Genomic DNA, 23,059 nt, shown 5'->3' with positions numbered 1-23,059 from the left:
TGGAACTCAGCACTATCTTTTTGTGATATGCCGCTCAGCAGTTCATTAATTTCCCAATGCCACCTTCCTACTCTTTTCTACCTTCAGTCACATTCACACTCATAGCTCTGAAGGATTAGAGGTCTGATCTCAGGAGCAGACATCCATTTTTTAACCTTCATCCTGCTTTTCTTCATAATCCACTGGCATTTCCTTGTTAGCCAAGAACTAGAGATATGATGTTTCTTGTGATGTTGAACACTAATGTTAAGGTATCCCTCATTTCTCCAAGTTTAGAATCTGAGTGTTCAGATCATTGGAGGAAACCAGCATATTCTCAATGACCCACTCTCCAACGTTGAATATTCTGTACTCAGCAAAGTTGAGTCCCCTCTGCATCCCCACCTTAATAAATTTCAGGCAAGACATGTTGTTAAATGCTTTTTTCATCATCTTTACCTCTGTGCCCATTTCTTTGGACAGGAGTCCTCTCCCCATCCCAAGGACCTCTTTGCCCATCTCCAACACTCTCCCTCCATCTGGACCCCTCCCTCTGGCATTCTGCCTGTACTTGACCTGTTCATTGAGAATTGTCGATGTGACACTGCTCACCTCAATTTCTCTGCCCCCTTCACCCATTAAAACCTGTCTCTCCCTGAACTGACTGCACTCCGTGCACTCAGATCCAACCCTGACCTTTTTTATTAAGCCTGCTGATAAGGGCAGTGCTGAAGTAGTCGAGGATAGTGGTCTCTACATTGCAGAGGCTGAGTGCCAGTTCTCAGATGCCTCCTCTTGTCTCCCTCTGGACTAATGACCCCACCATGGAACATCAGGCAATTGTATCAACTAAGGCCAGTAACTTCATTTCATTTGGTGATCACCACCAACCACCCCCCCCCACCCCACACCTCCAAACTGACAGTAATCCAACCCTGCACAGCTTGCTTCTACCTCCTTCTGGAAATCCACAAACAGAACTGCACAAGCAGATCCATTGTTTCTGCCTGCTCCTACCAGGAACTCATTTCTTCCTACCTTGATTTGGTCTTTTCTCCCCTGGTCCAGTCTCTGTGCACTTAACATTCACGATTCCTCTAATGCTTCAAGCCACTTTTGGAATTTCCAATTTGCAAGCTCCAGCCGCCTCCTATTCACCATGGGCATGCAATCCCTGTACACATCTATTCCCCATCAGGATGGTGTCAGGGCTCTCTGCTCTCTGCTTCTTCCTGGAACAAAGGCCTGAACTGTCCCCATCCGCCTCCTCCGGGGCGAGCTCATTCTTACCCTCAACAACTTCTCTTTTAATTTCTCTCATTTTCTTCCAGTCAGAGGGGTGGCCATGGGTAGATGCAGGAGCCCCAGTTATGCCTGTCTTTCCGTGGGGTAAGTGGAACATTCCTTGTTCCAGTCCTATTCTGGCCCCCACCCATCACTTTTTCTCCAATATATCAACGATATCATTGGTACTGCTTCCATTTCTCATCCAGATCTGGAATGATTTATTGATTTTGCTTCCAATTTCCACCCCACGTTCACTTTCATCTGGTCCACCTCTAACTCATCCCTTCCAAATTCACCTAACTCCTCTTTCAAAAATCACTGGAGTCAGGGAAAGTCCCAGACGATTGGGAAATTGCTGTTGTAACCCCCTTGTTCAAGAAAAGATCAAGACAAAAGATGGAAAATTATAGGTCGATTTGCCTAACCTCGATTGTGGGTAAAATTCGAGAAACCATCGTTAAGGATGAGATTTCTAAATTCTTGGAAGTGCAGGGTCGGATTAGAACAAGTCATCATGCATTTAGTAAGGGGAGGTCGTGCCTGACAAACCTGTTAGAATTCTTTGAAGAGATAATAAGTAGGTTAGACCAGGGAAATCCAGTGGATGTTATCTGCCTAGACTTCCAAAAGGCCTTTGATAAGGTACCTCACAGGAGGCTGCTGAATAAGGTGAGGGCCCATGGTGTTTGAGGGGAGCTACTGGCATGATTTGAGGATTGGCTGTCTGACAGAAGGCAGAGAGTTGGGATAAAAAGTTATTTTTTGGAATGGCAGCTGGTGACAAGTTGTGTCCCGCAGGGTTCAGTGTTGGGGCTGCAGCTGTTCACATTATATATTAATGATCTAGATGAAGGGACTGGGGGTATTCTGGCCAGGTATGCCGATGATGCGAAGTTAGTTGGACAGGCAGGTAGTTCTGAGGAGGTGGGGAGGCTGCAGAAAGATTTAGACAGTTTAGGAGAGTGGTCCAAGAAATGGCTGATGAAATTCAATGTGAGCAAATGCGAGGCCTTGCATTTTGGAAAAAAAAACATAGGCATGGACTATTTTCTGAACGGTGAGAAAATTCATAAAGCCAAAGTACAAAGGGATCTCGGAGAGCTAGTACAGGATTCTCTAAAGGTTGTTTTGCAGGTTGAGTCTGTGATTAAGAAAGCAAATGTAATATTGTCATTTATCTCAAGAGGGTTGGAAGGTAAAAGTAGCGATATGCTACTGAGACTTTATAGTGCCCTGGTTCAGCCCCATTAGGAATACTGTGTCCAGTTTTGGGCGTCACACCTCAGAAAGGATATACTGGCACTGGAGTGTTTCCAGCAGAGATTCACATGGATGATCCCTGGAATGGTAGGCCTAATATACGATGAACGGCTGAGGTTCCTGGGATTGTATTCATTAGAGTTCAGAAGATTGAGAGGAGATCTAATAAAAACTTACTTCATGGCTTGGAAAGGGTGGATGCTGGGAAATTGTTTCCAAAGGTGGTTAAACTAGGACCCATGGGTGTAACCTTAGAATTAGAGGGGGGCCAATTTAGAACAGAAATGAGGAGACATTTCTTCAGCCAGAGAGTCGTGGGCCTCTGGAATTCATTGCCATGCAGCGCAGTGGAGGCCGGGACGTTAAATGTCTTCAAGGCAGAGATCAATAAAGTCTTAATCTCACAAGGAATTAAGGGATGCGGGGAGAGTGTGGGTAAGTGGTGTTGAAATGCCCATCAGCCATGATTGAATGGCGGAGTGGACTCAATGGACTGAATGGCCTTATCTCCACTCAGATTTCTTATGGTCTTATGGTTCCCTTCCTTGACATCTCTGTTTCTATCTCTAGGGATTAACTAGCCACTAATATCCACAATAAGCCCACTTACTCCTCCAGTTACCCACAATATACATCCTTGCACTTTGTTTCCTGTAAAATCTATATTCCATTCTCACATTTCCTCCATCTCCATCGCATATGTTCTAATGAGGCCAACTTCAACAAGGGACCCTTAGAAATGTCTACCTTCTTGCTGAACCAAGGATTCCCCAACACCATTGTCGACAGGGCTCTCAAATGGGTCCAACCCATCTCCTGCACTTCCTCCCTCACCCCCACTCTTCCCTCCCACAAGAGCAACAAGGATGCCCATATCCTTACCTACCATCCCATCAGAAGATCATCAGTGCCATTTCCGCCACCTCCAGTGAGATGCCACTGTCAGACATATATTCCCTCCCCTTGTCTACCTTCTGCAGGGATCGCTTCCTCCAGGTCCACTCTTCCTTCTCACCCAACACCTTCCCACAGCCCCATGGCACCTTCCCCTGCAACAGTCGAAGGTGTAACACCTGCCCATTTACCTTCTCCCTCCTCAGTATCCAAGAGCCCAAACATATCTTCCAGACGAAGCAGCACTTGCACCTCCCACAATCTAGTCTATTGCATTTACTGCTCAAAAAACAGTCTCCTCTATATGAGGAAACAAAGTGTAGACTGGGTGAACGCTTTGCAGAACGTCTACATTCTCCCTGCAAAAATGACCTTGAGCTTCCAGTTGCGTGCCACTTTAAGACACCACCTTGTTCCCTGGCTAACTCTGATTTCTCTCCACAGATGTTGCCTGACCCACTGAGCATTTCCAGTAATTTCTGTTTTGTACCCTCAGTTACCTGTTGTCTTGGATGCTCCATGCAGATTAAACCAATAAGGCCTGAGACATCATGCCAATCATTTCAGGGGTGAACCCTTTCAATCTCTCTCTGGTGATGTGCAGTGCAGCCAGAAAGGTTGTCAAAACTTCAAATGAGTCTCTACATCTACACTGACTGAGCAGAGCCTGGAAAGGCCTGGACCCTCTCATGGGGACCCTTCATTACTGTCCCTCTGTCCAACACCCATTCTTGCTCATTTGTGATGTGTGACTCATTAGATCATAAGCCAACACCTTTCCTTGTTGGTCTCACTGAGCTGTGTGTATCTGAGATGGTGGATGGTGTGTATAAGTCCTCTGCTGCTTATTGGAGCCCGGTGATTGCCAGCTCCGGTTATTGGCTTGAACAGAGAGGACAAGAGTCAATTCTCTCATAACTCACAAGTCACGTTATTAATGTTGTTAGACAATAAGTGCGTGTAACTGAAACACTTGTTGGCATAAACCAAAAGCTGGAACTTGTTTGTAACTCACTAGGGTCCTCTGACACTTCCGGAGTAATCACAAAATATAAAAGCTAATACCCACGCTGGATAGCTGCTGATGATGACAAGGGCTGACCCTGGCCAGATGCTTCTTTCCCTGCCTCTCTGTCAATGTTGGCACCATGTTTTTGACATAGGGTTCAGTTCTGTGATGGTCAGTCTCTGTAGTTTTTGCTGGCCCCACATCTAAGAGTTGTCTTCTTATTCCTTTCCTTTCAAAATGTCTGTCTCTGCGCCATTGGCTCAGGCTTATCATATGCCTTTACCTTATTGGCTCTGACCCACCGACTTGGGCAGCTTGTCCAAATAAGGTTTTTGCATTACTTCATCTCCCTTTGGCATTACTTCATCTTTCCAGAGAACTTAGTTAGTATAAACCTGTTTCAACTTCACACCAGTACCTGGACTCAGGGCATTTTGGTTCACAAGCTGCGTCTTCCTACATGCCAGTAATTCTGCAATGTGTAGGCAGCTTGTATCCCTCTCTCTCTTTTCCTGCAGCCACTGGCTAACATCTCTCCCCTTTTTATCCAAAGATACTTATTTTAGGATCATTTTCTGTCTCTTTCTGTGGACCATTCCTGGAATTGTCAGTATCCCACATTGAATGTGTTGCATGTGTTGTGTAATATTGTTATAGCAAAATAGAGAAAATAACATATACAGAACACCAAAGAAAAATATAATAATATAAAGAGAACATGCAATACAAGTATGAAGAAATAATGTGCATATAACTTAATTCAGTGTTTTCATAATATTCCTTCTGTTTCATTACAGCCTCAACCTTCAATCTCTGCAATTTCATTTGTCTACCTCCTAAGCTGACATACATTGGGTATGACAATTATTAATGCACATAGACTCACTACCACAGCAACATGTGACAGAATTCTGATCCACAGATGTATTTGAACATTGGATCCCCCATTCAAGAAGCTATCCCACAACCTGGGGTCCTGGAACCAGTCCTTTGTTTTATCAGGAAGAGTTCTAATTATTTTAGTGTGTTTGGTCCATTGATGGATTATCTGTTATGCCTCTCTGCTTTCAGGTCCCCTTTGATACAAATAGGCCCTTGGGATCATTTACTGCCGTCAGTTGACACTTGTGTTTTCATCCCTGATGTGTGAAGTTGTCTGCTAACATAGTGATGGTTTTTACTCCTTTCGCAGGTGATATTCCCTCCCTGTAGCAAGTGTCCATCGAGCCAATCTGTTTCAGCTAACTGAACTATCTTTAACCCTTCTCTCTAATAGTCGCTGTGCTGAGGTATGTTCTGTTAATAATTACAAGTGGGTTCAGTCGTACTATGTAGGTAAAATGCTGCACTGCCCAGAAACAACCAACAAATGTTTTTCACATACTGTGTACTCTGCTCTACCAGTGACAGTGTGTGTGAGTTGTCTGCTACCGATCTTAACTTCCTTTGCATCTCCTGTAACAGAACATGTGAAAATGGTGGTACCTGTGAGGGCTACCTCCAATGCAAACAGCTCAGTTGGATTTGGGGTTTTCAGAACAGGTATGGCAGGTAGTGCTTGCTTTAGAGCTGCAAGGGCTTGTCTGTGTTCCATTTTCCACTCGCACGCCACAATCCATTTTAATAACTCCATAGTGGGGCTGGTTTAGTGGTCAATGTGGTCTCTGCAAGACCCCACTAAGCCTGGGAAGGATCTCAACCCTTTGACATCCCACAGAACAGGAATCTGCTGATCGCCTCGACTCTTCGTTTGTCCATTTCTCTTTTCCCCGATGACAGAATCGTTCCCAGATAAGTAATGTCCTGCATCATACCTGCGCTTTCTTAGGGTTCACTTTCAGACCCAACTCATGCAACAATTGCAGTAATTCAATTAGCAGCTGATAGTGTTCCTTTTCAGTTTCGGTTTGTAGAAGCAAGTTGTCTACACTAAACATGAATGTCTTGAGAATCTTTTAACCCTTCCCTTAGATGTTGTTGAAATATGGACAGGGAATTAGGAAATCGCTGTAGCAGGGCAGTCAATGGACATTGCTGGTCTTGGAAAGTAAATGCAGATTTATATTGGTACTGTTTCTCCAGTGGAATTGACCAAAACACATTACTTACATCCAAAACGGTGACCCATTTTGCTTGACTACGATCTCCGGGTTAGTTGCTATGGTGGAGGCTGTAAACGGGGTGGTCTTGTTCAATGTTTGGTTGTCTATCATTATTTGCCAGCTACTGTCTGGTTTAGTAACTGGCCAAATAGGTGAGTTGTTAGTGGGAGCTACAGGTCTCAGTATCCCTTGTTGCAGCAAATTCTGTATCACCTTGCCTACCTCTTCTTCTGCCTGTTTCAGGAAAACCATACTGCTACGGTGTCTGGACCCTATATAAACACATTCTTGGCCAAACTCCTGCAGTCATGTATGTGTCGGGCAAATACTGCCATACAATGATTCGTTGCACTTCATAACTGTCACTCATCTCCCTTAGTTTTATCAACATTTCCCTGACCGTGCATATCCTATCCTGATAACCCCACTGGGATAAGTGCAGTTTACACTACTAGCAAATCATGCAATTAACGGGACCAAAACAAAGTTCCACTTTGACCACAATAGTTGCTCCCTAAAACATGTTTTTGTTCTCGAGGTAATTTAATAAGGACTACTGAATGCTTTAATACTACCCCTCCCACACTGACTTCCAACAGTACCCTCACATGTCCTAATTGTGAATGTCCCATTAATCCGCTTAGAATGATTTTACTTTGAATTTTCCAATCTGCATCATTGATCTGGGTAGTATGAACATTGTTTCGGGATCCCCCAGTGTCCCAAAGGAATCTAAAAGGGTGGTCTCCGACCATACTATTCACTGTGGGTCTCCCTGTTTTATCCCACAGCGCATCACACACCCATGACTGAGAAACCTGCAACCATCACTAAAGTTCTGGGTACATCCCGAAGAGATAGTAATATCTCCATCATATCACATTGAAGGTTGGGTCTGTTCAGTCCTTCTGTGGGTAGGGGCTGGCCTCCCACCTAGCCTGCATTCTCATGTCTCTGGTTCGGGCATTCTTTAGGAAAATGTCCATCTTGGCCACAGTTACAGCACTTGGACGCCCTGCTTTGAACGTGTCCTGTTCCTGAAATGGTTCCTCTACCTGTACATCTACTTCTTCCCAGTGTCTTCCCTCTGAGCAGGCCCATCCCCTTCATTTCTCCAGGCTATTGCCTGATCTTTGACGGGCATCATCCTAACCTGAGAGGCCTTGTGTAATTTTGTTTTCCTTTTCCCATGCTCTAACCATCTTCCTGATCACCCAGACCTCTGTACACATGTTATCAATGGAATCAAAATGTTCTAACACCCTCCTTGACTCTTCAATACCAGCGTTCTCAGCCATCGGTTCCTAACCGGTTTCAGATGCTTCCTATGGGAGGTTGTGCCATAGAAACCCTGAAACACTGCCCAAAGATGTGCCGTGAACATGGTGGGGTGATCAGCTTTCCTTTTATAGAACTTTGTTAGCGTCTCATAACATAAGAACATAATAACTAGGAGCAGAAATAGGCCATCTGACTCTTTGAGCCTGCTCCACCATTCAATAAGATCACGGCTGATTTTTTTGTGGACTCAGATCCACTTAGCCTTGCTCTTTCCACATCCCTTAATTCCCTTATTGTTCAAAAAAACTAACTTAGCTTCAAAAACATTTACTGAACTAGTATCAACTACTTCACTGGGCAAGGAATTCCATAGATTAACAACCCTCTGGGTGAAGAAGTTCCATCTGAATTCAGTCCTAAGCCTGCTTCCTCTAATCTTGAAGCTATGCCCTCTAGTCCTCACTTCACCTGCCAGTAGAAGCATGCTCTCTAGTTCTAATCTATTCCCTTCATAATTTTAAATGTTTCTATAAGATCCCCTCCCCATTCTCCTGAATTCCAATGAATACAATCCCAATCTATTTACTCTCCCCATATAAGCCAACACCCACTGCACCCAACTCCAGAAGCAACCTCCTCTGCATCCCCTCCAGTGCCAGGACATCCTTCCTCAAGTAAGGAAACCAAAACTGCACACAGTATTCCAGGCGTGGCCTCATTAGCACCTTGCATAGGTTGTACAACATAACCTCCCTGCTCTTAAACGCAATCCCTTTAGCAATGAAAGACAAAATTCCATTTGCCTTCTTAATATCTGTAGGACCTGCAGACCAACCTTGTGATACATGCACAAGGACACCCAGCTCCCTCTGCATAACAGCATGCTGCAATGTTTTACCACTCAAGTAATAATCCTTTTTACTGTTACTTCTACCAAAATGTATGACATCACATTTATTAAGATTCCATCTGTCAGATCTTTACCCACTCACTCAATGTATCTATGTTCCTCTGCAAAGTTTCACAATCCTCTGCACATTTTGCTCTGCAACTCATCTTAGTGTAATCTGCAAATTTGACACCCTAAACATGGTCCCCAACTCCAAACCATCTATATAAATTGTAAATAATTGCAGTTCCAGCACTGATCCCTGAGGCACACCACTGGTCACTGATTGCCAGCTAGAATAGCACTCATTTATCCCCATGCTTTGTTTCCTGTTAGTCAACCAATCGTCTATCTGTGCTAAATACTTTACCCCTATTATCATACATCCTTATCTTATGCGGCACCTTGTCTATGGCCTTTTGTAAATCTAGGTACACCACATCCAGTGGGTCCCCATTGTCCACCTTGCTCGTAATGTCTTCACAGAATTCCAAAGGATTTGTCAAGCATGGTCTGCCCTTCATGATTCCATGCTGTGTCTGTTCAATGGGACAAGTTCTATCGAGATGCTCTACTATTTCTTCCTTACTAATAGACTCAAGCATCTTCCCCACTACAGAGGTTAAGCTAACTGGTCTATAATTCCCCATCTTTTGTCTATCTCCCTTTTTAAACAGTGGCGTCACATTTTCTGTTTTCCAATCTGCTGGGACTGCCCTAGAGTCCAGCGAATTTTGGAATATTACCACCAGTGCACCTGGTATTTTCTCCCGCCATTTCTTTTTAGTACCTTGGGATCATTCCATCTGAGCCAGGAGACTTATCCATCCTTAACTCCATTAGCTTGCCCAACACTACGTCTTCTGTAATAATGATTCTTTGCACGCTCTCGCATGCATTCATCTCTTTGTCAATTATTGACATATTATTAGTGTCCTCTACTGTGAAGACTGATACAAATTATCTGTTCATGCCTCTGCCATTTCATCATCTCCCATAATTAAATACCCCATTCTCATCCTCTAAGGGACCAAAGTTTACTTTAACCACTCTTTCATTTTATACATTGATAGAAACTTTTGCTAACTGTCTCTATATTCTGTGCTAGTTTTTTCTCATCTTCCAACTTACTTTTCTTTATAGAACATAGAACAGTACAGCACAGAACAGGCCCTTCAGCCCATTATGTTGTGCCGACCACTGATCCTCATGTATGCACCCTCAAATTTCTGTGACAAAGAGCCATCAAGAGCATATCAAGGAGCCATCAAAAATATTGTCTCTTGCAGATCAAATGCTGCGTAATAATAAATATCTAATAATCCCATTATAAAGGTGTTTTGTGAGCTTCTTTATAGTGCTTTCTGTGGCTTTCTGTTGACCTTTACAGTTTTCCCAATCTTCTTTTTTCATTTTTGTAAGAGTAAATGGAACCTCTGACACTGCTGCTCTTCTTTTTCGCGTCTTTTTTATTTTTTCTTCTTTTTTTTAGTTTTTTTAAACACTCCTGTTTTTTTAATTAACCCCCACACTACCGCCTAACTGCGGTAGTGCTTATTTTTCCCCAGCTCCCATGGTGTGTGCGTGCAGATGTGAGACACAGTGAGAGACACAAAGTGCATGAATTTTTATTCAATTTCCACCACTAGGAAGATAGGAAAACACCTGAGTGCCCAGTGACAAGCAGTGCCCTTCACATCAAAGCGCAATGCTAATCTTTTTTCATGCTGTCTTTGGCCACTTTGTATGATTTCTCTTTTAAATGGATAGCCTCCCTTATTTCCAAAGACATCCATGGCAGATTACCCCTTTTCTTACAGTCCTTCCTTTTCACTAGAATATATTTTTGCTGAGCACTTCGAAAAATTATTTCAAAGTCCTCCACTACTCAGCAAGTGTGTCACCATAAAATCTTTGGTTCCAGTCTACCTTACCCAAGTCCTCCCTCTTCTATTATAGTTCCCCTTGTTCAGGCAGAGCACCCTGGCATCGGATTTGATCTTCACACACTCCATCTGTATTTTAAATTAAACCATACTGTGATCACTCCTTTCAAGAGGACCCCTAACTATGAGGTCATTAATTATTCCTGTCTCAGTACACAGGACCAGATCTAGGACAGCTTGCTCTCTCGTCTGTTTCATTACATACTGTTCCAGAAAACAATTGCGGATACACTCAATGAACTCGTCCTCAAGGCTACACTCACTGAGCTGGTTTGACCAATCTATATGTTAATTAAAATCCCCCTTGATAATTGCAGTACCATTTTTACAGGCATTGCTTATTACTTTGTTTATTGCCCGCTCCAATCTGATATTATTTGGTAGCCTCTCTACTACGCCTATCAGCACATGTGCTAACCTGCTGTTTACCTTTATATTTAACATCATACTTCCTGTCATTTTCCCTTCCCACCCAACCCCCCGACTCACTAGTTTAAAGTCCTAGTGATGACCCTATTTATCTTTTTTTGCTGGAACACTGGTTCCAGATCAGTTCAGGTGGGGACCCTCCCATTGGTATAGGTCCCTCAGGTTCCAAAACTGATGCTAATGCCCCATGAAATGGAACCTCTTTTTCTCACACCACTCCCTTAGGCACGTATTTACTTCCCTAATTTTCTTATCCCTCAGCCAATTTGCACGTGCCTCGGGTAGTAATCCAGAGATTATGACCCTTGAGCACCTGTTCCTTAATTTCGATCCTAGTGCTTGATAATCTCAAAACAGGTCCTCCATCCTAGCATGCTTAATGTTGTTAGTCCCAACATGGACCACAACAATTGGATCCTCCCCCTCCCACTTCAATATCCTTGCAAGCTAGTCAGAGATGTCCTGGACCCTGGAACCAGGTAGGCAACACATCATCTGGCTTGCAAAGGATACTATCTGTCCCCCTAATTATGGAATCCCCTATAACTACACTTATCTTTTTTCTCCACCCTCCTGAATGGCCTTCTGCGCCATGGTGCCATGGTCAGCTGGCTCATCTTCCCACAGCCCTTTTCTTCATCCGTACAGGGAGCAAGAATCTCGTGTCTGTTGGATAAGGTCAAAAGGTGAGAGTCCTCCTTTCCTGAACTCAAGATCCCCCTACTTGCCTCACTTCCAATCACATCTTGTTGACACTGACCACTAACTGAATTTGAATTACTTTATCTACCTTGCTGCCTCCTGAAACAAAGCATCCAGGTAAATCTGCACCTCTCAGATGTGCCACAGTGTTTGAAGCTCAGATTCCAGATCATCAACTCTGAGCCGGAGTTCTTGCAGCAACCAACACTTGCTGCAGATGTGGTCACTGCCGTACATGATGGGATCAGACAGCTCCCAATTCACACAGCTACAGTACATCACCTGCCAAGCCATCTCTAGTTAGTGAATTACTGTATATAAACTTAGGAGTTAAATCATTTCTAATACTTTTCTGCTATTGATTTTTTCAAATAACCATCTAATAGTTAAATAACAACAAACCAAAGTAAATTTTAACCAATCACACAGTACAGAAGAAATAGAAAAGCCTGACCTTATCAACACACCATAGAGTCCTTTTTTTGGGTTAGAGTAGGGGTGCGGGTGGGAGACACTACACGTGGTGTGATATAGGAGTCCCCTACATCAAAGACATCTCAGAAATGACTGCCAGACTACTCATGATACTCCTTGGCATCATGGTAACCCACAAACCCGCCAGCACACTAAAACAGCAGCTAATGAACTTGAAATACCCAATACAGATACCAAGAAAAACTAATGTCATTTTCAAAATACCATGCAAGAACTGTAAGAAACACTATATTGGACAAACAGGCAAAAATCTAGCCACCAGGATATATGAACACCAACTAGCCACAAAACAACATGACCCTCTCTCACTATTATCCTTACATACAGATAAGGAAGGACACCACTCAACTGGGACAACACATCCATCCTAGGACAAGCCAAACAGAGATATGCAAGAGAATTCCTAGGAGCATGGCATTCTGACCAGAACTCTATCATCAAAAACATAGAGTTAGATCCCATCTACCACTCCCTGAGAAAAAGAACAGGAAATTACATTACCACAGGAAATGACAACACCAACCCAAAGAAACCCAAACATATTAATAGAAAGCAGAAATCTTGTACAGTGCTTCACCTGAGGCCTACTGAAGATGTTACCTATTAGGGTGACAAAAAGTCTGGAAATAAACCTTCCAGCTCAGTGAGCAAATCTACATCCACAACGTCAACCTGAGCTACAAATCTTCTCAAAACCCTCCATTAGATCGCTACTGCCTTCTGTACAGTTTTAAATTTCTTGTCTGAGATCTTCATTTGGGCAACCTTCCGCAGCGGGTTTTCTAGGGTGACCTGCATACTCGTTGTACTGCGGCCACTTCCCCATTACATATTTCTGAAGGAGTCCCATCCAATCAGGGCAGTCCACTCCTTCCTGACTGATCATATATTAGTAGCTACGAATTAACCCCAACCTCCTGTTTGGTCTGATTCAAGTCTCCCGCTGACTCAGCTGAGAGATGTTCCCTCGAACCACGAGCTCCTCTTCTCTCTGTACCTTGACAATTTGGTTTAACTTGAGTCTCCCACTGACTCAGTGGAGAGACTTACCCTTTTGCCCATACAGGGATGACAAAACATGTTGGAGCCTGGCAATCGCGGGCTCCCGTTACTGGCTTGTACAGATGGGACACAAGTCAATTCTCTTGTAACTCACAAGTCACTTTATTACTGTCTTCGACAATACATGTGTGTAGCTTATACATTTGTTGGCAGAAAGCAAAAGGTATAACCTAATTGTACACCCTCTCAGCTACTCTGGCACTCTCTAACTAGTCACAGTATACAAAAGCTAATACCTGAGCAGAATAGCTGCTGATGACGGACGCTGACCAGGCGCTCTGTTCCCTCACCCTCTCTCTCTCTCGATGTTATCATCGTGTTCTTGATGTCGGGTTCACTTCTGCAATGGTCGATCTCTGAAGTTCTCCCTGACTCCACGGCCAACAGTCATCTTCTTATTTCTTTCCTTATCTCTTTCAAAATGTCAATATCTTCTCCATTGGCTCAGGCTCATTCACATATCGCATGCCTATACCTTAACAGCCCTGGTCCATTACTCCTTGTCAAATGGGCTTTTGCATTACTTCATTTTCCTTGCTTTGAGCAGAATTTGGTTAGTACAAAACGGTTTCAACTGGCTCAGACAAGTACTTGGAATCAGGCAAATTTAGTTCATAAACTACTTCTTCCTAATGCATTCAATATTTTTCTGTAGTGTGTCAGCAGTTTGTGTCCCCCTCTCTCTTTTCCTGCAGCCAGTGTCCTGTCTGTTTCCTCAGAGTGAGTGACCTCCTTTCAAAAATTCTCATTGACCAGAGCACCAACTCCTGTGGGAGGCTGGAATGATGTCCAGGAGATGATGCAAGAATTAGGAGAAGCAGCAAAGATTCCGAGACATCATATTTTAATGACTTTTGAAAGTAACTCAATACTAGTGAGTACTGTTTGCCACTAACTGGTGCTATGGCACAAAGTGCAAAACATGTGTGCAATTTGGCACTTGACTTAAAGTTAGCATTTTTAAGTTTGAAATCTCTTTGATATGGCCATTAGACCATAAGATATATTAGCAGTATCAGGCCATTCAGCCCATTGAATCTATTCTCTTTTCTTTTTTTTCTTTTTCTTTTTTTTTCTTTTAGCACCCGAGTGGCCTGTGACAAGCAGTGCCCTTCACATCAAAGGGCAATGCTGTGTGAACAAACAGTGAAGGGGAGGACAGGGATTAAATCAAAATAGAGTTGGAGGGGAGCCCATTGAATCTACTCTTCCATTCGATCATGGCAGGGCAAGTCAACCAAATTAAGGCCACTGCTGCACAGCAAATGAGACTAGCCAATTAAGTAATAGACTGGTCTGTTTCCATTCTGTATGACTTTGACTTAACTGGTTTGCATAAGTGCTTAATAAGAGACTGATCTGAACCTCAATAGAATAAATAAGACAAGTTAATGGAATGGAATGCTCTGATGCAGAGCAGAAACACTGAGTTAGGCAGTGGGGATCCCCAGTGGAAGGCTCTCAATGTGGGAGTCCTCCCCCTTTCTCTCGGGAATCTGGAGTGAAGGGTGCTGCATGCAGCAGTCCCTTGTAACTGCAGATTGCAGTGGTTCATGGACTCCCAACTCAACTGCTTGTTTTGTGGTGCTGTGGAGTCCATGGACCATGTATATATTGGGTGTGGGTGTTTGCACTCCCTTTTTGATTTTCTTAAAAACCCCGTCCTCTGCTTTTGGTTGCACTTCAGTCCCATGCTCCTGATCTTTGGGCACCCAGTACGGAGGAGGGGGGGGGGGCAGGTCTGAAGACCTCCTCATGGGTCTGCTCCTGAGCCTGGCCAAACTGGCCATAAACCAGTCCGGGTAGCGGGCTGTGGAGGGAGTCGTAAGGGCCGATTGCCTTCCTGTCTTCCGTGGCTATGTCAGAGCCTGGGTTTCTCTGGAGAAGGAGCACGTGGTGTCCACCAACATCCTTGAGCTGTTCAGGGAGAGGTGGGCACCACAGGGAGTGGAGTTTATTATTTCACCTTCCAACTCTATATTTATTTAATCCCTACCCTCCCCTTCACTGTTTGATCACATAGCATTGTCCTCTAAGAAGGGCAATGCTTGTCACTGGCCAGTTGGGTGTTTCCTTTCTTCCTGGTGGTGGAAATTGAATAAAGATTTGTACACCTTGTCTCTTTCACGGTGTCTCATGAAAAAAAGAAAGAAAAATAGAAACACTGAGTTTCGTGAGAGGTGAAGGAGATGCTTTTATTTTACCCCCTACTACACCGCACGCCTCACCCTTTATATTTCTCTATCTTCAACCTCAAGCTGACAAGGGATTGAAAAACTGCATAAGATGGGTGAGTTTTTAAAGCACTCAAGGCTGAGTACCATAGGGAAAGCATTAGTTCATGAAATGGGAAATGGAGCAAGTATGAGATGAGCAGGGGCCTTGGTAAGTAAAATTAGGTGAGTAATTATACTGTTCATTTTGTACAACAAAATCTGATTTTTAGTTTAAGACTGTTCAATGTTTAAGGAATTGGTAAGGTCCCTGGTATACACTACTGTTCTTTAAACTAGAGGAAGTAAACAAAAGAGAGTAATTTAAGGGGAGATAGTGGTAATGACATTAGACTAGCAATACAGAGAACTGGCTAATTCTCTGGAATTCAAATCCTTCCGTTAGATAAGCTCAATTGATAGATCTCGCTTACCAAGTTAGTCTCAGTGACCATTGATTGTTACAAAAACATATCTGGCTCACTAATGTTCTTTTTTTAGATTAGACTTACAGTGTGGAAACAGGCCCTTCGGCCCAACAAGTCCACACCGACCCGCCGAAGCGCAACCCACCCATACCCCTACATTTACCCCTTACCTAACACTATGGGCAATTTAGCATGGCCAATTCACCTGACCCGCACATCTTTGTGACTGTGGGAGGAAACCGGAGCACCCGGAGGAAACCCACGCAGACACGGGGAGAACGTGCAAACTCCACACAGTCAGTCGCCTGAGTCGGGAATTGAACCCGGGTCTACAGGCGCTGTGAGGCAGCAGTGCTAACCACTGTGCCACCGTGCCGCCCAAGGTAATCTGTTGTCTTGACTGCGTCTGTCCTGCGGCACGGTGGCGCAGTGGTTAGCACTGCTGCCTCACAGCGCCTGTAGACCCGGGTTCAATTCCTGACTCAGGCAACTGACTGTGTGGAGTTTGCACGTTCTCCCCGTGTCTGCGTGGGTTTCCTCCGGGTGCTCCGGTTTCCTCCCACAGTCCAAAGATGTGCGGGTCAGGTGAATTGGCCAAGCTAAATTGCCCGTAGTGTTAGGTAAGGGGTATGGGTGTGTTGCGCTTCGGCGGGTCGGTGTGGACTTGTTGGGCCGAAGGGCCTGTTTCCACACTGTAAGTCTAATCTAAAAAAAATCTAAATATATGACTCCAGATTTACAACAATGTGGCTGACTAGTTCATAAGCAGCCTGTAAAAAAATTTCTAGCCAGGAATCCACTTCAAGGGCAATAAGGGATGAATAACAATTGTTCGTCTTGACACTTATGCCCACATTCCATGAAAGAATCTATAACTAAGCATCATGCTCTGGTGACATCATGGAACTGCACTGCTGCCTTGCTATACTGCTGTCCTACCCGCTCTCTGGTTACCCTCTTGCTGTTAATGTAGAATCTCTTTGGATTATTCTTAACCTTTATCTGTCAACACTATCTCATATCCTGTCTTTGCCTTCCTGATTTCTCTCTTAGGGATATCCCTACACTCTTTATAATGATTTAGAAGATTCAATTGAACGAAGTTGTTTATGTCTAAAAGAAGATTATCTTTTATTCTTAACTAGAACCTCAACATTTTTATTCATCCATTATTTCTAATATTACCAGCCTTACCCTTCACTTTAACAGGAACAAAATACCTCTGAACTCCGTCATCACATTCTTGAACGCCTCCCTGACGTCTTTTTACCTGCAAGCAGTCTACTCCAATCAATTTTTTTGAAAGCTTTTGTCCCATACCATTAAAATTTGCCTTACTTCAATTAAAAACTTGAACTTTAATGGAAGGCTTATCCTTTTCCATAACCATTTTGAGACGAATAGAATTATGATTGCTAGACCTAAAATGTTCCTCCACTTCTACTTCACTCACCTGCCCCACCTTATTTCTGAAAAGGTCTAGTTTTGCTCCTTCTCTAGTAGGAGCATTCACATATTGATAAAGAAAATATTCGTGAACACATTTGACAAATTCTTCACCATCCAAATCTTTAACACTAGTTAATGGTAGTCTAAGTCAATAGCTGAAAAATTAAAATCTCCAATTATTATCAACCTTATTCTGCTTACACATATCTGAGATCTCCCGGCATATTTGTTTCTCAATTTCTCTCTTACTATTGGGGAACCTATATTACAATCCCACCAGAGGGATCGTCAAGAGAATTTACTTTATCTGGGTTCTCAGACTAACCATCAAACACATGCTCCAGAGGACATGGTGAGTAGTTAATAGAACATTAACCAGTAACCTCAAGTAAAACAGGTATGGATGATTTGGGGATTTTAGTTGTAGTGAATGACAAAACTTCTTTGAGGGTTCAGTTTACAAACTGATTGCTGGCAAATGGGGATCAAATACACTGTAACTCCACTGGGTAGAAACTGCATATTTTGCTTGGGTTCCAGGTGGACAAAGCTAAATCAGCCACATCCACTATAAACCCAATGGCTCACCATTGCCTGGACTACACACCCTCGCAGCGAGAAAGTGAGAACCACAGATGCTAGAGATCAGAGTCAAAACGTGGGTGCTAGAAAAACATAGCCAGTCAGGCAGCATCCGAGGAGCAGGAGAGTCGACGTTTTGAGCATAGCCTGCTCATCAGGAATGTGAGGGATTTGGGGGTAATGGGGCTGGGGGAAGGTAGCTGGGAATAGGATAGGTAGATGAAGGTGGAGGGTGATAGTGACAGGTTGGAGCGGATAGGTGGGAAGGAAGTTCAACAAGTAGGTCAATTCAAGAAGGTCACTGGGCTCAAAACTCTGCTTCTCCACACACACGCTGCCGAGGCCTGCTAAATTTTTCCAACAATTTCTGTTTTTAACCAGCTATTTCCTCTGTTTTTCCCAGGCTGCCACCAGTGAACGTGTGCATGAAGGTGACGAGAATGTAGAGCGAGGTAACTGGTCCTCGAAGACTGACTACTTGCTCTCAGTGATTGGTTCTGCTGTGGGTTTGAGCAATGTATGGAGATTCCCGTACCTGGCTTACAGAAATGGAGGAGGTATTGCCATGAAATCCAAAATACAGGGGAGAGAAAAGTACCAAGACAACAATTCAATGGCCTGACAAATAACATTCAATGAATGGGAGGGCATTTTAACCTGCAGTCACCAACAGTTATACCATCCACCCTTACTCCACACTAGCACTGTGAACAAGTTTCAATTATAAAAACAGTATGTCTGCAATTTAACAAAAACACACAATCACAAACAGGCACTATAAAAATAACTGACCTTTTGCATTCCCGAATATACATTTTAACAATGTGTCTTTTCTTGCCTAATTTGTGTTTCAGCTATCTCAGCTATTTTGCTGAGACTAAATTATTTAAACTATCGTGATGAAAGAAATTATTTACTAGAATAATTATGCACTAAAGTTAGTACCCAATTATACATTTCCCTATTGCTTGCTGATTTAATCATTGTCTGCAGCTGCCCTTTACACTCGATTTATTAGCACTATACATAAGCTTACTATCACTACCTCTTTTGCGAAAACAACACACTTCCCCATTTCTTACAGGAGGAAACCAGAGCACCCAGCGGGAACTCCTGCAGACGTGAGGAGAAGCTGTAACCTCCCCACAGTGTGAACAGCCCGGATGTTGCCGCTCTCTAAACTGGGAATCCCGGTGTGAATAGTTGATAGGCAGAAGGATTTCAGCTGCAAATGTGTTGCTGGTCAAAGCACAGCAGGTTAGGCAGCATCTCAGGAATAGAGAATTCGACGTTTCGAGCATAAGCCCTTCATCAGGAATAAGAGAGAGAGAGCCAAGCCGGCTGAGATAAAAGGTAGGGAGGAGGGACTAGGGGGAGGGGCGATGGAGGTGGGATAGGTGGAAGGAGGTCAAGGTGAGGGTGATAGGCCGGTGTGGGGTGGGGGCGGAGAGGTCAGGAAGAGGATTGCAGGTTAGGAGGGCGGTGCTGAGTTGAGGGAACCGACTGAGACAAGGTGGGGGGAGGGGAAATGAGGAAGCTGGAGAAATCTGAATTCATACCTTGTGGTTGGAGGGTTCCCAGGCGGAAGATGAGGCGCTCCTCCTCCAGCCGTCGTGTAGTTGTGTTCTGCCGGTGGAGGAGTCCAAGGACCTGCATGTCCTCGGTGGAGTGGGAGGGGGAGTTAAAGTGTTGAGCCACGGGGTGATTGGGTTGGTTGGTTCGGGCGGCCCAGAGGTGTTCTCTGAAGCGTTCCGCAAGTAAGCGGCCTGTCTCACCAATATAGAGGAGGCCACATCGGGTGCAGCGGATGCAATAGATGATGTGTGTGGAGGTACAGGTGAACTTGTGGCGGATATGGAAGGATCCCTTGGGGCCTTGGAGGGAAGTGAGTGTGGAGGTGTGGGCGCAAGTTTTACATTTCCTGCGGTTGCAGGGGAAGGTGCCGGGGGTGGAGGTTGGGTTGGTGGGGGGTGTGGATCTGACAAGGGAGTCACGAAGGGAGTGGTCCTTGCGGAACGCTGATAGGGGAGGGGAGGGAAATATATCCTTGGTGGTGGGGTCCGTTTGGAGGTGGCGGAAATGGCGGCGGATAATACGTTGTATGCGCAGGTTGGTGGGGTGGTAGGTGAGAACCAGTGGGGTTCTGTCTTGGTGGCGGTTGGAGGAGCGGGGCTCAAGGGCGGAGGAGCGGGAAGTGGAGGAGATGCGGTGGAGGGCATCGTCGATCACGTCTGGGGGGAATCTGCGGTCCTTGAAGAAGGAGGCCATCTGGGTTGTGCGGTGTTGGAATTGGTCTTCCTGGGAGCAGATGCGGCGGAGACGAAGGAATTGGGAATATGGGATGGCGTTTTTACAGGGGGCAGGGTGGGAGGAGGTGTAGTCCAGGTAGCTGTGGGAGTCAGTCGGTTTATAATAGATGTCTGTGTTGAGTCGGTCGCCCGAGATAGAAATGGAAAGGTCTAGGAAGGGGAGGGAGGAGTCTGAGACAGTCCAGGTGAATTTCAGGTCGGGATGGAAGGTGTTAGTAAAGTTGATGAACTGTTCAACCTCCTCGTGGGAGCACGAGGCAGCGCCGATACAGTCATCGATGTAGCGGAGGAAAAGGTGGGGGGTGGTGCCAGTGTAGTTGCGGAAGATGGACAGTTCCACATATCCTACGAAGAGGCAGGCATAGCTGGGGCCCATGCGGGTGCCCATGGCAACTCCTTTAGTTTGGAGGAAGTGGGAGGATTGAAAAGAGAAGTTATTCAGGGTGAGGACCAGTTCAGTCAGTCGAAGGAGGGTGTCAGTGGAAGGGTACTGGTTAGTGCGGCGGGAAAGGAAGAAGCGGAGGGCTTTGAGTCCTTCGTGATGGGGGATGGAGGTGTACAGGGACTGGATGTCCATAGTGAAAATAAGGCGTTGGGGACCGGGGAAGCGAAAATCCTGGAGGAGGTGGAGGGCGTGGGTGGTGTCCCGAACGTAGGTGGGGAGTTCTTGGACTAAAGGGGACAGGACCGTGTCGAGGTATTGGGAGATGAGTTCGGTGGGGCAGGAGCAGGCTGAGACAATGGGTCGGCCGGGGCAGGCAGGTTTGTGGATTTTGGGCAGGAGGTAGAAACGGGCGGTGCGGGGTTGTGGGACTATGAGGTTGGAGGCGGTGGATGGGAGATCCCCTGAGGTGATGAGGTCCTGGATGGTCTGGGAGATGATGGTTTGGTGGTGGGAGGTGGGGTCGTGGTCAAGGGGGCGATAAGAGGAGGCGTCCGCGAGCTGGCGTTTGGCTTCAGCGGTGTACAGGTCAGTGCGCCAAACTACCACCGCGCCTCCCTTGTCTGCGGGTTTGATGGTGAGGTTGGGATTGGAGCGGAGGGAGTGGAGGGCTGCACGTTCTGAGGGTGAGAGGTTGGAGTGGGTGAGAGGGGTGGACAGGTTGAGTCGGTTGATGTCACGGCGGCAGTTGGCTATAAAGAGGTCGAGGGCGGGTAGGAGGCCTGCACGGGGTGTCCAGGTGGATGGGGTGTGTTGGAGGCGGGAGAAGGGGTCGTCAGAGGGTGGGCGGGAGTCTTGGTTGTGAAAGTAGGCACGGAGGCGAAGGCGGCGGAAGAATTGTTCAATATCTCGCCGCGTGTTGAACTCATTAATCCGAGGGCGTAGGGGAACGAAGGTGAGGCCCCTGCTGAGGACTGATCTTTCATCCTCAGAGAGGGGGAGATCTGGAGGGATGGTGAAAATCCGGCAAGGCTGGGAGCTAGGACCTGGTGTGGGACTGGAGCTGGAGCTGGAGCTGGGGGCGGGGTTAGGGGCGGGGACAGAGATCGAAGTAGGGGCGGAGTTAGACGTGGTGACGTTGCTCGACGTGGGGGCGGGGTCATGCGTCGTGACGGAAATAAGCGTGGGGGCGGGGTTACGTGAAGCGACGGGAGATGGCGTGGGGGCGGGGTTATGGGCGGGGTTATGCGTAGTGACGAAAGACGGCGTGGGGGCGGGGAAACCTGAGGATTTGTGCTCCTGCAGGTTAGTGATGTCAGTGGGGGCGGAAGTGGCTGCGTCGACGGCAACCGGAGGGGCGGAAATGGTTGCGGCGACGGAGGAGTGGTGGTCATTCCCGGTGGCCGCGTGGGTCGCGGGTCCATCGGCGATTGTGGAAGCGGTTGTGTGTGTGGTGGTCACCGGGGCAGTTGTAGGGGCGGCGATCGCGGGGGCTCCGAGGTCGGTGGGGGCGGAAGTGACGTCACGGTCGGCGGCGGCCTTTGGTGCCGCGGGCGCTGTGGAGGCCACATGTGTAATGGCGTCCGACAGGCCTGTGGAAGATTCTGGAATAGTTGAGGGGCCACGAGTGTGGGGGTAAGTACATGAAAGTTTTTGGTACTGTCTTTAATCTCTGATAGGGCTAGGAAGAACTGTTTGTTGAGTTTGTGGATTCTTCTGTAGATGAAGAACAGCAGGGGTCCTTTGCAGGTCTGTGAGAGTGCTGTCCTGAGCTGGGGTAGGGCTGATTGCAGGGAGTGTAAGTGGCGACGCATGGCTGCAAGGGTGGAGCGGAGGATCCGGAGGGAGGTCTGTTGCTGGAGGCTTCGGATTTGTTGTAGGTACAGGTTGTCCTGGTTGGGTCCAAATTTTGTTGGTTGGAATGTAGTTCGGAGTCCGTGTGGGATCAGTCGGTTCCTTAGGCAGGTGCTGAGGAAGGAGATGTGGCTGTGGTAACGAGTCTGTTTGAGAACGTGGCTGAAGAGCTTCTGTGCAGAGGAGATGACCTGGGGGGTGCAGTGAGAGAGGGACTCACTGAAATCCTTGTAGAGGGAGGAAGAGAGCTTCTTCAAGGAAGGCATCCTTGTAAGAGGATTCGCAGTAGGTTAAAATCTTCGAGTAAAAAATGAGGTCTGCAGCTGTGATCTCCAGCATCTGCAGACCTCATTTTTTACCAGAAGGATTTCAGCCGCTATCTCTGTAACTTTCCAAGGGGGGTAGGGCAGTAATGGCCAGATTTGACTGTGGGAGAGCCGTCACTGGAAGTAGTTGATGGACAGGATCGGGGTAGTTTATATAATGAGGAGGATGTTGATTGAGGGA

The 23,059-nt window shown here is 45.8% G+C and overlaps 1 protein-coding gene across 1 annotated transcript in view; it reads left to right on the top strand.

The window, feature by feature from the left end:
* Positions 1-23,059, top strand: part of LOC132820331 (sodium- and chloride-dependent neutral and basic amino acid transporter B(0+)-like) — an 82,387-nt gene that overhangs the window by 5,144 nt on the left and 54,184 nt on the right. Inside the window, exon 2 of the mRNA XM_060832353.1 lies at positions 18,411-18,564. Coding sequence (XP_060688336.1) covers positions 18,411-18,564 — 154 coding nt within the window. The remainder of the gene's footprint in view (positions 1-18,410; positions 18,565-23,059) is intronic.

Source organism: Hemiscyllium ocellatum, chromosome 11, assembly GCF_020745735.1.
Source record: "Hemiscyllium ocellatum isolate sHemOce1 chromosome 11, sHemOce1.pat.X.cur, whole genome shotgun sequence".
Lineage (NCBI taxonomy): Eukaryota > Metazoa > Chordata > Chondrichthyes > Orectolobiformes > Hemiscylliidae > Hemiscyllium > Hemiscyllium ocellatum.
This window is presented reverse-complemented; position numbering and strand designations above follow the sequence as displayed.